Consider the following 16,879-nt stretch of genomic DNA (forward strand, 5'->3'; position numbering starts at 1 on the left):
CACTGTTCTGCATGCAGTTCCAGTGCTGTATTTTCTGAATGTTGTCATCAAAGTCCATTGCAGTCTGCTGTTGTGTTGAAAAATCCCACATGCCAGAGTTCTAGGACATCAGGGGCCACCGTAACCATAATTTGTCAAGATGGCTTCTCTCTGGAAAATGCAAATCCGAAAACCTATGCCAACATCGGGAAGCCCCATAAGGCTAAGTCCACCCTCCCATTCTCAAAGTCACTCAATGCTGTGGACCAAAAAACAGAGGAGTCACCAGGGAACTGTGAGTTTGTGGAAAGAACTAGCTCAGAAGGGAAACTGCATTCAGCTGAAGAACATCATTTTTCGAAGAACAAATTTCAGTTTCCAGAAAATGGAGCTAAATTTACGACTCCTGTGTGTATGAATAACTGTAATGGTGTTCGGGGTCAGTCTGTCTCATCCAACCCTTTGAAGATCCCATATCTGGACACCAGTCTTGGATCTGTATGTATACCTATTATCGATGATAAGGCTGATAGTGATTCCTCAAAAAGCAAAACCTTGCTCCACTATATATTTTCATTTTCACCAAGCTCAAGTATCCATAGCCTGAACAGGTTCCAAGATCTTGATGGCTATTCTAGAAGTCTTCACGCAGGCACCTCTTCCAGTATGCTTTTGGGAAGCACTGATTTTTATTCTGATGATATTGGGGATGATGATGTTTTCGAGGAAAATCTTGCTGTCAAGGAAGATCCGAAGGAACTAAGGGCTCCTCTGTGTTCAGTGGAGGATAGCGACCTTGAATGTCCATCCCCTTCCAAAAAATTTCCCCCCGCCTCCCCTGTATCTGCATCTGGGGATTTATGCAGGTTGGTTTACAAAAGAACCACCCTCCACCTTCTTCTCTGAGATGTAGTCCTACAATTTTGCATTGAATCATTGACAGCTATATTGAATAAATCATTGCCTATTGGCTTCTTAATATGTCAAAATTAGCAGTCTTGCTTTGGCAAGTGGAAAGTTCTAACAGACTTAGCAAACAGGAACGCGATGAAAGGACGCTTCCATTACATTGTCATACGTTTTGTTTTTATCTAATACAGTTGAGCAAAACCCTGACATTTTATTTAGGTATCATTTATTATAATTATCTATCCTCTAGGAAAAGTGACATACATTGAATAAAACTACCATCTTGCCTAAAGACATTCCCAGTACAGTCACACAGTTCCTAGATTTCCTGGCTGTCAATTTTCCAATATAAACTTAAGTGGAATTACATCTCTTTAGTTATAGATTTAGCTGTGGATGCAAAATTGTAGTTTGCACTATAGATATGTTATTTGGGATCTGAATATCACTCTGTATTGTTAGTATGTTGGGTACAATCGGTAATATTTTCTGGGCCTAGGACCAATGGCATGAATTCTCTTGTATAACCTAGGTATCTAATTAAATCTCTTATTTATTTTAATTTGCTATCCAATGCTCATGCCAGCATTACCACTAAAATAAATTATAATGAAACAGAGTAGATATTCCGATCATGTCTCCCGAGTTCAGTTTATCTTAGTTTATCAAGGTAGTTTGTGCCCTGCGTATTTGTGTAGATCTGTCCATAGAATAGTATGCCATTTCTTTAGTACTCTTGTAATAGTGGATAGAAGTCAGGGCTGGAGAATATTCAAGAGCCAGATCACCATCATGAGATCACAAGTCTAGAGCAATTCATTCTGGACAGTTTTTAATAATTCACTGGTTATGATTAATAATATACTACTGGTATATCTTTAGGCTACCTTCCCTCGATGGGTGAGTTTTTCACGTTGCAGATTTTCTTCAGCATTTCTACACCTATTAAGTTACTTTTGTTTTTTAACCTACGTTTTTGACAATGTGTGTTTTTGCTTTTTTTCTTTTCAGTATGACATGTTTAACCCCTTTATGTCCTTGGATATACTTATATGTCCTAGGGACGAGCCCGCATTATTCCCCGCACATTTCTGCTGACTTGCGCTCCGACAGGGATTACGCCATTACCTGCCACCATCTGCGCTCCTGTGATGCGATCACCATGCCCCGATGGTTTGTCATGACAGCCGGGGTTCAGACGATGACCCCTGTCGCTATCATGACGCACTTCATGTGAATGCTCGCAGAGCGCCAGCATTCACAGGAGATCAGCATTTTTGCCGATCTGAGTGATTGGACAATGCAGGCTTCAAGTCCCCTAAGAGTGGACTAGTGAAATCAATGAAAGCAAAAAAAAAAAAAAAAGTTTTTATAGATATGAGAAAACATGTTGGTCCCTGCAACATTGCATTAAAATGCAATAAAAGGCGATGAAAAGATCTCATCTACCCAAAAATAGTATGATTAAAAACACCAGCTCAAAACACAAAAAATAACCTATCACACCGGCCCAGATCCCAAAAAATGAGATTGCTATGGGTTCTGTTGGTTTTTTTTGGTTTTTTTTTTTTTTTTTTTTAACAAATTTCGGAATTTTTTTTCAACATTTTGATAAAAATAAAACTATACATGTTTGGTTTCTACGAACTCGTACATATCTGGGGAGTCATACTGCAGGGTCAGTTTTATCATATAGTGAACAAGGTAAAAAAAACAAACTATTGTGGAATTGCACTTTTTTTTTTTTTTTTTTTTTTTTTTAGTAATTTCACCTCACTCATTTTTTTTCCTATTTTCCAAAACAATATGTGGCAGAGTGAGTGATGTCATTGATAAGTACAACTCATCCCCCCAATAAACAAGACTTCATATGGCTGTAGTCTTAGAAAAATAAAGTTATGGCCCTTGGAAAAAAGTGGAGGAAAAATGGAAACTCGCCGGAGGGTGAAGGGGTTAAATAAAGCTCCTTTGTTTTGATAGTTCCTGGTATTTGTCGTTGACAAAACTTTGATACAGTGATATGCAGATTACATGCGTTTTTAGTGATTTTTTTTGCAGTGGACACTAGAAAAGCCTTTGCGATATTTATTGACATGGCTTTTCTTTATCTAATATCATTATTTTAGGAAAATACGCAAATAAATTTCAACGTACCAGCAAGAAAAATTGACTTGTTGCGGATTTCAAAAACACACCCACAGGTCAACATAAACTGCATTTAAAAAAATAAAAAGAAACAAAATGGTGAGTATGAGATCTCATCCACTTTGCTGGAGCTGTAAGCGCACACTGCGTTTTTTGCTGCGCTTTGTCACGTATTTTGGGTGCAGTTTTGGTAGAAAAACTGCTTGCATTTCCTTCCCCATCAAAGTCTGAAATTTCATTTTTGCTTTTTTTTTTGGCTGTATCTTTGTCGTGACCACAAAGCTGCAGCTTGTCAGTTCTCTTTGCATTTTGTCCCTGCATTTCGGAGGTCTGGCAGCTCACATCCCCACTGACTCTGGGTCGGCGGGGGATTGATCCCTGGTATCTGGCCAGATGCCAGTCCACATATAAAGTCTAAGGGGACCAGAATCCGGCGCAAAGGGGTAGGAGCAAGCACTTAATACTTACTGATTCACTGGGGCGACTGTGACACTTCTAAGGCGGCCACTCATTCTTCTTCCCAGGCTGCTCATTAGGTTCATTCATATTCACGGTCCACCAGCGTCTGTGATTAGTTGCAATCAGAAGAGCCCCCTCGCTGAGTGATAGCATGTCTGAGGTTTCCAATCACAGACGCTGGTGGGTGGGTTTACATCGTACAGCAAAATAAATAAATAAAAATTAGCGTAGAATCCCCCATATTATGATACCAGCACAGATAAAGCCTGACAGCTGAGGGTTGTTATTCTCAGGCTCAGGATAGCCATGGTTATTGGCCACACTCGAGCCGAAAAATATCAGCCTGCAGTCCCCGAAATTGCTGCAACCATTATATTCAACAGTCACGGTACTTTACCCTGCTCTTCCGATTGCCCTGGTGCAATGGCAATCAGGGTAATAAGGAGTTAGTGGCTACTGTTGGCTGCAATTAAGTCCTTGTTTAGTAATGTCAGGCATCTATGAGACACCCCCATCACTAATCTGTAAGTGAAAGTAAATAAACACAAACAGCAAAAAAATCCTTTATTTGAAATAAGACAAAAGCACCCTCTTTCACCCCTTTATTAACCCCCAAAGCACCCCTGCAGGTCTGATGTGATCCACACAAGGTCCCACGACACTTCCACCACTGCCGCATCTGAAGCGAACGCCATAGAACACGATGGCCCGCTATGAGGTTCAGGCAGCAACTGAGCCGCAATCAGTGGTCACGTCACTCAGGTTAGTTGCAGCTACAGCTGGAGTCCTTCACCTGTGACCACAAATCACCTGAGTGACATCATTGCTGATCACACGGCTCATTTCAGTTGCTGACTGAAACTCACAGCAGGCAGTCATGTTCTATGGCGCTTGCTGTAAGCTTCAGATGTAGCCGTCCTGGAAGCGTCGTGGGACCTCAAGTGGCTTACATCGGACTTTCGGGGGTGGTTTTGGGGGTTAATAAACTGGTGAAAGAGGGTGTTTTTTGTCTTTTATTTCAAATAAAGGATTTTTTGGGTTTTTGTGTATATTTATTTTCACAGATTAGTGATGGGGGGGTCTCATAGACTCCTCCCATTACTAATCTAGGGCTTAGTGGCAGATTTTGGCTGCCTTTAACTGTGTAGAGATCACCATCGGCCAAACAATTTGTTGACCACCAGCAATCTGATATGTGGGGGGAGGGCACTTACAGTATTCATTTTTCCTATTGAGTATAATGTATACATGTCACTTAGGCCTCACTAGATTTTTATCGATCCTTCATGTGACTGGCTGGCTCCTGAACTCAATCATCTCTTCTCCACCCCTGATTTAAGTGTATTTGTTGCCTACAGATTGGCGAGAGATAATTTTTAGACTGGATATGTACAATTGTAAACTAGCTTGCCAATTCACTAGCCATTGCCTGATTCATACATTGCACTAGATTGCATTAAATTGATTTTCTTCATTCTCATGAGCTTATCTTCATGTATAAGAATGTCTACTAATGTGAGTGTAGGTGACAAGTACAAGTAATGTAGATGTAGCATCCTCGTTATTTCAAAAATATTCATTTAATCTGGCATTCAACTCGCCTAAATTCTGGTACAAGTGATTAGTAATCCAAATTGAATGAAGTGGAAAAATTAGTATACTAATAAACTGATTGCATACTAATGGTAATGTTATAATCTAGTATATGTATTCTCCCATTAATGCCAGATTAAAGAATTAGTAGATCTAGTTTTTACTGTAAATTGTATCAAGTGTCAAAAACCAACATCCAAAAAAACACTGCCTTAATTATATACACAGCTAATTGGCCTTTTAAAATGGTCTTATTTAAAATTAAATAGATGTTTTCGGAGAGTACAATATTGATAGCCAAGCCTTAGGTGGGTCGCCATAGATTTCAGAAAGGTGGGGTTCTGACTTTGTGTCTCCGCTAATCAGCTGTTCAGTCAGTACTGCATCACCTTCTACTGAGCACAGGTGGTTGTCTTTCACTTAAATGGAACTGAGCTGCGGTAAGTTGCAGTACCATATGTTTCCACTAGCAGAGCTATGGAGCTGTGACTAATAAATAATAAACGGGCTCCAACAGAAGGCACAACCCAATTAGTCAGCTGACTGCCAGGGTGCCGGGTGTCAGACCTCAACCAATTTGTGGCATTAAATGACCGCTGATTTGTAAATATTTTCTAATGGGCGGTCTTTTAATTGCCCATTTGCACAAACTGACTGCCCTTAAAGGAGTTGTCCACTACATGGACAACCCCTACTCATTCCACTTGTTTGCCCCATTAAAATAAATAAGCCTATGCTCTCCTTCAGTGTAACCTTGGTTCCAACGATGTGAAGTTGCGTTCCCGGGGCCCACATGACATTATGACACGCGAGGCCTGTGATTAATCAGTGTCTGCTTCCTTTGCCCCGCCTTCGGAGAATTGAGCATGAAGTCCGTGGAGCGCCCACATCCTGCTCAATGTCCAAAGACGGGCAGACAGATGTCAGGTGCGGATTGGTCGTGGGGCTTGTCATAACAATGTCACGTTGGCCACAGGAACACGACTTGAGACATTTCTGGAACTGCTGCTACACGGAAGGTGAGCATAGGCTTATTTATTTGTATAGGGGAGAACAAGAAGAATGAGTAAGGGGTTTTCCATGTAGTGGACATCCTCTTGATTGAACCACAAATGAGCTCTAATAGATTGTTCAGGATGCCATTGTTCTCGATAGCAGAGGTCTTAAGGTGGTGTCACACACAGCGACGGCGACAACGACGTCTCTGCTAAGTCACCATTTTCTGTGACGTAGCAGCGACGTCCCGTCGCTGTCGCTGTGTGTGACATCCAGCAACGACCTGGCCCCTACTGTGAGGTCGCCGGTCGTTGCTGAATGTCCTGCTTAATTTTTTGCTCGTCGCTCTCCCGCTGTGAAGCACACATCGCTGTGTGTGACAGCGAGAGCGCGACGAACTGAAGGGAGCAGGGAGACGGCTTCTGGCAGTCTGCGGTAAGCTGTAACCAAGATAAACATCGGGTAACCAAGAAGCCCTTTCCTTGGTTACCCGATATTTACCTTAGTTACTAGCATCTGCCGCTCTCATGCTGCCAGTGCCGGCTCCCTGCTCCCTGCACACATAGCTGGAGTACACATCGGGTAGTTAACCCAATGTGTACTCTGGCTAGGAGTGCAGGGAGCCAGTGCTAAGCGGTGTACTCTCACGCTGCCAGTGCTGGCTCCCTGTTCCCTGCTCTCCTAGCCAGAGTACACATCGGGTTAATTACCCGATGTGTACTCCAGCTACGTGTGCAGGGAGCCAGCGCTAAGCGGTGTGCTCTCGCGCTGCCAGTGCCGGCTCCCTGCACACGTAGCTGGAGTACACATCGGGTAATTAACCCGATGTGTACTCTGGCTAGGAGAGCAGGGAGCCGGCACTGGCAGTATGAGAGCGGCAGACGCTAGTAACTAAGGTAAATATTGGGTAACCAAGAGAAGTGCTTTCCTTGGTTACCCGATATTTACCTTAGTTACCAAGCGCAGCATCGCTTCCACGCGTCGCTGCTGGCTGGGGGCTGGTCACTGGTCGCTGGTGAGATCTGCCTGTTTGACAGCTCACCAACGACCATGTAACGACGTAGCAGCGATCCTGATAAGGTCAGGTCGCCCGTCGTTATCGCTGCTGCGTCACTATGTGTGACCCCAGCTTTATTGCAAAGGACAATGTGCTGCTGAGAACGATGGTGATCCAGCACAAAAGATCATTTGCACCGATCAGGTAGTGTTCTGCTTCTTTGTTTGGTGATCAGCAACCTAGAAACACTCCTTCATGAAAATCTGGCACCTTAGGGGTAGGCAATCAATATTGTAGTCCTAGAAAACTGCTTTAATGATCATTTAGTGACATTTATTTGTCTTGGACATAATGTGTAAAGTATATTATTATACTTTCCAATAGAAGACAACGATTCAAGTATCAAATCAGAAACCGAATGTTCACATAAAGTAACTTGCGCGCTTCATTAAGATACCACAAGATGAAAAAAAGTAAAATAACTTCCTAATAAATTTACACTATGGATGTCGTGTCTTCTTCACTTCAGGATATGTCACTGTGAAGGGGATGATGAGAGTCCTCTGATAACCCCCTGTCACTGTACAGGAAGCCTTCATTTCGTGCACCAGGCTTGCCTCCAGCAATGGATCAAGAGCTCCGATACTCGCTGCTGTGAACTTTGCAAGTTTGAGTTCATTATGGAAACCAAATTAAAGCCTTTAAGAAAAGTAAGTGAAGCAAATTTCTGCTGAGTGAGTGATTCTGAGCACAAAGTTTTGCAGATGTCCTACAATAGGATTTTCCTCAGAGACAAGTATCTATACATGTCAGCAATTCTAAGGCATTCATATAGCCTCACAGACAATAGGATTATATCTGAATGTTGGATACTGGGTGGTTAGAGAGGACGTGGCTCCAGGTTCAAGGTGGCCAGTTTTCACTTTGCTCCCCTGAGTATGAAGTTTTTGGTTTTTCTGATATCCACCATACGGCTCCAGAGGTATTGGCTTTTTTTATTTAGTGATAATGGTTACGGTCTTAAGCAAGGGAGCGTGGTTCACAGGATTCCTTATAGATAATAATTCTCTGAGTTACTACCACGTGAGCCACACCTCTTTGTAAAGAACTAAAAAGTAGCACTAAATAAAAGATCCATATCTCTAGAATGATATGGCGGATTTAAAAATAAAAAAAAAAAAAAGAGAATACTCCGGAGAAATGTAGGAATAAAGGCTACTTTACACACTGCGATATCGGTCCCGATATCGCTAGTGTGCGTACCCGCCCCCATCTGTTGCGCGACATGGGCATATCGCTGCCCGTGCCGCACAACATCGCCCAGAGCCGTCACACATACTTACCTGTCCGGCGACGTCGCTGTGACCGGCGAACCGCCTCCTTTCTAAGGGGGCGGTCCGTGCGGCGTCACAGCGACGTCACTGAACCGCCGCCCAATCGCAGCGGAGGGGCGGAGATGAGCGGGACGTAACATCCCGCCCACCTCCTTCCTTCCGCATAGCGGCCGGGAGGCAGGTAGGGAGACGTTCCTCGCTCCTGCGGCGTCACACGCAGCGATGTGTGATGCCGCAGGAACGAGGAACAACCTCGTTACTGCTGAAGTAACGATTTTTGGGAATTAGGACCCGTGTAGCCGATTAGCGATAAATCACGCTTTTGCGACGATTTTACATCGCTGAACGCTGTTACACAAAGCTATATCGCTAACGATTGCGGAAGTGCGTCACCAAAACCGTGACCCCAACTACAAAATTCAGGCGATATCGCAGTGTGTAAAGCCCGCTTAAGGCCACATGCACACGTTGCGTGTTTTGTGAGGTGTTTTGTTTTTGTTTTTTTTACCTTCGTGTTTGTAAGGTCAAAACAGGAGTGGGTAAAACATAATCCAGAAGTGGTGCTCATGTTTCTATTATACCTTTCCTCTGGTTGTTCCACTCCTGGTTTTGGTTACAAATACTGAGGTAAAAAACTCACAGAATACTCAACGTGTGCACGGGGCCTAAAAAAGAGCAAAAAGTTTCCTCTTTTCTCTTGGTGACAGGTCCTCTTTCATATGACTAAGTGGTAAGAGAAGCTCCTGTCGGCTTGGATGTGATGTAAAATTATGATTTATTTTTTTTTTCCCTTACCATTCATTCTAGTGGGAAAAGCTGCAGATGACCTCAAGTGAACGAAGGAAGATCATGTGCTCGGTTACATTCCACATCATTGCAATCACTTGCGTTGTTTGGTCTTTATATGTTTTAATTGACAGAACTGCAGAGGAGATCAAATTGGGCCAAACCACTGGTAGGTAAACTTTATTTATTAAGGGTTTTTGGGGGGATAAACCTACATTTCTCCAATGCCTCTATATCCCTACACATAGCCGGAATCCTGACTGTGTGCAATATTCACTGTCAGGATTCCGCTCTTTTGCCAGCTTCAGCGATTGTTATCTGACCACAGTTATGATATTTGCATATGTGCAGTCACATGCCACTTTTCTCAACAGGACATTGTGAGAAGCAGGGAAAGTTGCTCGTTGACCACCAGTAAAATATTGTACGAGAAGGCAACAAAGTGCAATCCTGACATTAAGGGGTTTGAGTAGAGGAAGATCTCCATTGGCTGCACGAAATCCTTTACTACTGTAATCAAGTTATCAGCAGTACATTTCCTGTTTTCTTGGGGCAACGTGCTGCCAATAGCATGGTATTTTTTACTGCCAACACGACAATCTGATCACCCAACAAACGATCATTTGACAGCATATTGGGAACGAGCGTTCACAGATTTTCGAAGTATCTAAATGCACCTTATCCAGGATCTGTCACTTTAACCTTCAGTTATTTGCGCCAAAATACTTACACTATTAGTGACATGGGGTCACTGTGGAACAGTCGACACCACATCTTGCGATGCACTGAAGAGGGACGGGTGTCCGTGCTGGGAAGCTCCCTTAACAGATGGTTACCTACCTTCCATACTTGCAGAAATATAATAAAAACAAATTCACTTGGGGTCCATTGGATTCCACTCGATTAATTAAAGGTTAATGGCTTTTCACAAAAACCTAGAAAAACTTTATAAATTGGATAACACTTGAATCAACGTGTACTATAAAATATATAATTCTTTTTTTTATCCCACTCAGAGAATGCAAAAAAATAAAGAAATTAAAAAATACCAAAATTGCATACTTGTTTATTCCCATTTTAAGTTAATAAAAAAAAGTAATCAAAAAGCCATTATCTACCCAAAAATGGGACCAATGAAAACTAAAGTTTACCTCACTAAAAACATGCCTCCACACAACATGGTGATCCAAACAAAAATAAATATCTATAAATATATTTTTAAAGTGGGAAATTTATTTTAGTAAAACATAAAAAAATCTAATAAAAATGTATTCTCATTATTGTACCAAAATGCAAAAAAAGTAATTATAATTCTATAGAATGAGTGATGTTAAAAATTTTAAAAAGAAAACAGAAAATCCACAATTACAGCTTTTTTGATTATTCCACCTCCCAAAAAAATTGTGTTAGAAAGTGATCAAAAAGTTCTGTACCCCGAAACTGAGACCAATGAAAACTATCGTATTTTTCATTTTATAAGACGCACCAGATAATAAGATGAACCCAAATTTAGAGAGAATAAAGGTTAAAAAAAAAAAGGGGGCTCAGTCCTATACTCTGGTGCGGTCTTACCGAAGGGGGGCAAGAAGAAAAAAGTACCGCACATAATGGGGAGCACACCAACAATAATAGTAAAAGCAACCTTTATTTGTAGCAAAATTTTAAAAACCATTAAAATACAAAGACACACACCTAATAACATGGCATGCACCCGCCGCCCAGCCCCACAACAATATTATGAGTATAATATATCATAAATACAGGCATCAATGACATGTGGCAGAATGGAAACAACAATAGACAATATATATATATACAGATATGACAATCCCAAAGGGATTGCTGACCCCCCCGTCCTTGTTCCCACACACCTTAACTATCTTCCCCCTAGAGGGATTATGGTCTGTATATTAGTATAGGCATATTGCTATATCAGGCTCTCTGACCATAGCCAGCTATTGCTATTCCATATTTTTTGACTATGTCCCATTGTTACTGGGCTTCTTTTGGCCTCTTGCGGGTGTAGGTCTATATTGACTCTTACCATTATTCTTCCCTTTGGGATTGTCATATCTGTGTGTGTATATACATATATATATATATATATATATATATATATATATTGTCTATTGTTGTTTCCATTCTGCCACATGTCATTGATGCCTGTATTTATGATTTATGATATATTATACTCATAATATTGTTGTGGGGCTGGGCGGCGGGTGCATGCCGTGTTATTAGGTGTGTGTCTTTGTATTTTAATGGTTTTTAAAATTTTGCTACAAATAAAGGTTGCTTTTACTATTATTGTTGGTGTGCTCCCCATTATGTGCGGTACTTTTTTCTTCTTGTTCCCAATTACTTCTTGCCGCACGGGTGAGCACTTGCTCTAATATAATATGAATTATTTTTGGCGGTGCACCCTTTTTTCTGCTTGTTATTACCGGAGGGGGGCAACAGCGGTGGTGGAGCGAGGTCACAGGAGGCAGAAGCTGTGCTGGCAGTGGTGGGTCTGTGCTTGCGGGAGTGGCGGCGGGCCAGTGTTGGCAGCGGCGGGTCAGTGTTGGTGGTGGTGGCAGTGGGTCTGTGCTTGCAGCAGAGGCTGCGGTGGCTGTGTGGAGCAGGACGGTGCGGCGAGTGTCCAAGATGCTCTGTCGGCGGTCCGGGCTTCAAAGAAATGGAGCTCTCATCCAAGAGCTCCATCTCCGCACGTGCTGACTCCAGGCACCATCATTTGAAGCCCGGACCGCGGACAGACCATCTGAGACACCCACCGCACAGCCACCGCAGCTTCCGCTGCTAGCACAGCCACCGCAGTCTGCACAGCCAGCCGGCCGCTGACACAGAGTGGAAGCCAGCAGGCCGTCCGCCCGCCCACACAGAGAGGCAGCCGCCCGCACAGACAGCCACTCATCATCTCTCCACCTCCTGTTAAGCTATATTCGGATTTTAAGACGCACCCCTCATTTTCCTCCCAAATTTTTGGGAGGAAAATTGTCTTATTCTGAAAAGTAAGATGTACCGTATCATGCAAGAAATAAATTCTCATAAAGCTGTAAAATGTTAAACTTATGACTCAAAGTATAGGCACAAAAGTATAAATATTTTTTCAAGCAGGGTATTTTTTATACAAAATAATAAAACAAATCAAGATAAATTTGGTATCTCCTTAATTGGGGTGACCTACAATATTAATATAAGAGTAGCCATCATTTTAAATTTTTATTTCATAAATCAATTGTATAAGTGAAAATAAGAAACTTTGTAATATTTCTTATCAGAGAAATCTGCTTCTTTTTCCACCAGAACTAATCATTAATTTTCAGAATTCTCAATTCTGAAGTAAAATCTGTATTCAGTGAAAACTTTGCCATTACTGAGAGAGGAGATGGCAGTTACTAGTGATAAAAACTTTAGGAAAATGGAAGTAGGGGTGGAAAGCAAGGAGCTAGACGCAGAGCCTCTGCCTGCCCCTCCATTTTACATAGAATCTTATCTGTAGCAACCCCCATCTCCTATCTCAGGAATGTAATAATCTGGCTTCAAAAAATACAGATTTCACCTGTGAATTAAGAATTTTGAAAATGATCAGTTCTGGCGGAGAAAGAAGACTACTTCTCTGATAGGATATATTACAAAATCAATTTTCATGTGCACTATTGATTTATGAAATAAAAAATTAAATCGATGGTTACTCTTTAAAATTTTATTTGTGCAGGATGTGACTACCATTCAATTTTAAAATGTAAAGAAAAAAAATCAGCAGTATTTGTGTATTGTCTATTATTTTTTTATAAAGAGTTAATAAATGTTTTATGTACTATTGTATGTGGGCCAAGTGGTGCTACTGAGTTACTACTCATCTCAGCTCTGAATTGACATCTGGCTTCAAGCCCAGGGGTTAGTAATGGAGAGGGCAAGCCCATTATTAACCTGGTAAGTGTAAAGTAAAAAAAAAAAAAACCCAAACAGGAAAAAATAGGTTGTTTGGATAAAGACTCCCCATACTTCCACGTTAACCAATTTATAATTTAAAGAAATCTTCGACGTTCCGACTTAATCCAATGGTGTAATTTCCACGACTTCCATTGAATCTTGATTAAAAAAAGCTCTTTAGGTCACTCTCAGTCATTGGCAGGCACGGAATTTCACTTGGAGGGATTTTCAATTTATTGTTACCTTTTGTTGTCTATGTTACTGGCCACAGTGCAGATTCTTTTTGAATGGAGCTTGTAAGCGCTGCCCTAAATCTGGCTGGATGAGTGGATCTACCCAGCTTCAGTGGCATTTAGACTCTGCCAATGCTGATGATAAGCAGCCTCTGGTTGCACAATGTGAGTGCATATTTTGGGCAAATGATGTGATGATGCTGGTGTGAGCTGTCAATTCAGCAGGAGCACCCCACCACCACCAAACAGGAAGCAGAGAGGGAGCAGAGCAGTACGCTTCTGCCATACTTAATGATACAACCCCTTTACTTTAAAAGTATAAATTATTGCTTAAATTGGCAGAGCACCTCGGTCACCTGCATACTTACAAATGATTGATTTATACACTAGGTTGATCTGGCTACATCAACTGATCTCATATTGACATTGAAGCTGGTGCTCCCCTCTGCCTGATCCTAAGTGTTGTGGAATACGACCTATGTGCCTCCTTCTAAACTCATGATGAAAGCTACGAATTCTCTCAGGGAAGGTTAAACTCATAAGAAAATTTGTTAAACCGTTTTTTATTATAGACATTTTTGGTTTTGAAATTTTATTTTTTGATAAATTATACGTATAAAAACAACAATGTAAAGTAAATTTCAGTTTTCGCACTAGCCCCTGGAGCAGACGCTACTCTGACTCTGTGTGTTCCACAGCTCCCATGTCAGCTCTGTTGTATAAAATGAGGCAAGATGATCTCATTATCATTAGAGGATGAGGGAATTACAGGTCGATTAGTTATTGGGCTGTAGGCAGGATAGTAACCCTACACACATGGATAATGCTCTGTGTGCAGCTTCTGTCACTCCTCGTGTCTGGAGCTCTTCATCGTCTTTTCAGGGAGATTGTATTAGTATATTGACATTTCCTTGACAGTTATCTCTTAATTCATTCAAGCTGCCGTACATGTACCACACTCTTCTGTATTTACAGACAATACAAGAAAGAAATCTACCTCAGAGATGGCTATAGTATTGACAATTATACACCTGCTTGTTCACTCAAGGACAAGTGTATGTGACCACTATACAAAAACCAATATAACACAAAATACCGTCATATAGTGGTCCGATACCAGTTCTAAATAGCTGGTCTGCAGGGTATCCACATATCGCAGATTAAACGAGAATATAGGACTGATCAGGTCCAGTAGGAGGCAGAATACATAATTGCATCCTATTGTTTCTAGTTGATGTCTTCTCTGATCAGAATTCTTTTTTCTATTCTTCTGGAGCAGAGGTTCATGAAAACTTCTCCCAGTGACCACTCATCTCCTTAGTTTGCTGACCAGACATCATTGGCCTCTCAGCTATGAAGCTAATGCTGTAAAAATACACAAACTGTGCTTACTGTGCTGCTGGCACCTTCACTGGGCCAATGGTCACATAGGAACTAGTGATGAGCGAGCACTACCATGCTCCGGCGCTTGTTACTCGTAAAAGAGCAGTTGGATGATCAGATGGACGTGACTTGAGTACCCGAGTATAATGGAAGTCAATGAGGAACTCAAACATTTTTCCAGAAGATTTCCCAGAAATATGCTCAAGTTTCCCATTGACTTCCATTATACTTGGGTACTTGAGTTGTGTCCATCCAAGCATTCACTGCGCTTTACGAGTATGGAGCACATGATCATGGTAGTACGCGCTGATCACTAATAGGGACCCGAAATCCTTGTCTAGAAGAACCTACCCCCATCTGTAGGCTGTACTACCGAGGGACACAACCTCAGTATCCGGACTGAGCAGCTTTTTCAAACACAGCTCTTGTCTTTCGGGAAGGTTATTTTGATATGCTTTATATTAATAATCCACGGTTTTCTGCACTGTTTCCCACTTTTTACTTTGACCTGAAGATTAATCACTGCAAAGCTATTGTGGAGAAAAAACAAGTAAAAAGCCCAATATGATTGTTTTTCATTAGACATAAACATAATCATCCAAAGTGTCAAACATTACAAACAGTACTCAGAGGGTGGATGACCTGTCCAGACCATAGTGACATTTCTATCAATGAAACCACAGTTAGAGATGATACAAAAAACATCTTTTTAGCCTTAAGGTCATGTCAGACGGTGACAAAGAGTTCTGTCATATTTCCCAGTATATAAATTCTTACATTTTCTTTTACAGGTATCCTGGAATGGCCATTTTGGACTAAATTAGTCGTGGTAGCAATCGGCTTCACTGGAGGACTTTTGTTTATGTACGTGCAATGTAAAGTCTACGTCCAGCTATGGAAAAGGCTAAAGGCTTACAACAGAGTCATCTATGTGCAGAACTGTCCCGAAACCTGTAAAAAGAAAACATTTGAAAAAACAACTATAATAATTGAGCCAAATCTGGAGAGCAAAGAAGCTCTTGGCATTCATCACTCAGACACAAACTCTTCTTACTACACAGAACCAGAAGACTGCGGAGCAGCAATTCTCCAAGTGTAAAGACTGGAAACCTACTGGACTCTTTTCAGGAGATGACCATTTACCGACTGCAGGCAGCAGTAGATTTAGTGTCCTGAAATATCCCCCTTTTTCAATTTTGTCCGTTGCTACTATAAGCATCTTTACGAGTAAAGGGGTAGAGTCATGATTTTCTGGTTATACCTCTTACAAGAACAAATGAAATAACCTATATATTCAGGAGCACGATCAAGGAATATAAAAAAACCCTCATAGATGATGATTTTGTTTTTCCATTTTAAGTACAAACTACTTACGGCTTTTTCACTCAATCTGGTGTGGTAAAGTAAGTGAATGAGGTTCACAGACCTGAGCTTGTCTTCAAGAATGATGCAGAAGGGAGATAGGACATTCTTAGCACATCCACTGCTCTTACTGCCAGTGACATCTTTTTTTGGCTCTCGCTTTTTAGAATCCTGCTTTACGGAAGAGTCACAAGAGCATCTAGCACTTTCTTTTGTGTAAAAATGGTTTTGTAATATCTCTATTGACTCCCAAAAAAATGGTTTCATTACAAATCAGAGAATGTGCTCTGTCATTTCTAGTATAATTAATGTGCAACCTCTTGCCTTACATACTGTATATACAAGAAAAAAAGTTTTCTTCACGACTTTATCATTTTACACATGATGATAACAAATTTTGCCTTGTTATATCAGGAAAATGCATCTGTAAGTAGTTGGGAATTAACATTTTTTCTACCACATGTATTCAAGACCTTTTTTACCAATGAAAATGCACAAAATTGGTAGACCTTTGAATTTCTCGTGTAATATTGAATAAAAATATAGAACTTTTATTACGTTAAGTTATTTCAGTTATATGTGTGTGTTTTTGTTAAAATTTGTCATCTTCCATTGAACACAAAATAATAAAACATATAAGACATACAGCATGTGAAGAATCCAACTTCTAATGGAGCATCACGGCAGATGCAGAGTCCTCAGCTCCTGTATACAACTACCGTATTTTCCCGAAAATAAGACCTACCCCAAAAATAAGCCCTATCATT

At 41.1% G+C, this 16,879-nt stretch overlaps 1 protein-coding gene across 4 annotated transcripts in view; it reads left to right on the forward strand.

Moving 5' to 3' along the window:
• MARCHF8 (membrane associated ring-CH-type finger 8) overlaps positions 1-16,666 on the forward strand; it is a 326,522-nt gene extending 309,856 nt beyond the window's left edge. For 3 of the 4 annotated variants that reach the window (XM_075348957.1, XM_075348956.1, XM_075348958.1), the window contains 4 exons: positions 18-845; positions 7,608-7,788; positions 9,220-9,367; positions 15,542-16,666. In XM_075348957.1, the coding sequence (XP_075205072.1) occupies positions 18-845; positions 7,608-7,788; positions 9,220-9,367; positions 15,542-15,849 (1,465 nt within the window). In that variant the 3' untranslated portion in view covers positions 15,850-16,666. The remainder of the gene's footprint in view (positions 1-17; positions 846-7,607; positions 7,789-9,219; positions 9,368-15,541) is intronic. The other variant, XM_075348959.1, reaches the window with a different exon arrangement.
• The last annotated feature ends 213 nt before the right edge of the window (positions 16,667-16,879 follow it).

This window comes from Anomaloglossus baeobatrachus, chromosome 5 (assembly GCF_048569485.1).
Source record: "Anomaloglossus baeobatrachus isolate aAnoBae1 chromosome 5, aAnoBae1.hap1, whole genome shotgun sequence".
Classification (NCBI taxonomy): Eukaryota; Metazoa; Chordata; class Amphibia; order Anura; family Aromobatidae; genus Anomaloglossus; species Anomaloglossus baeobatrachus.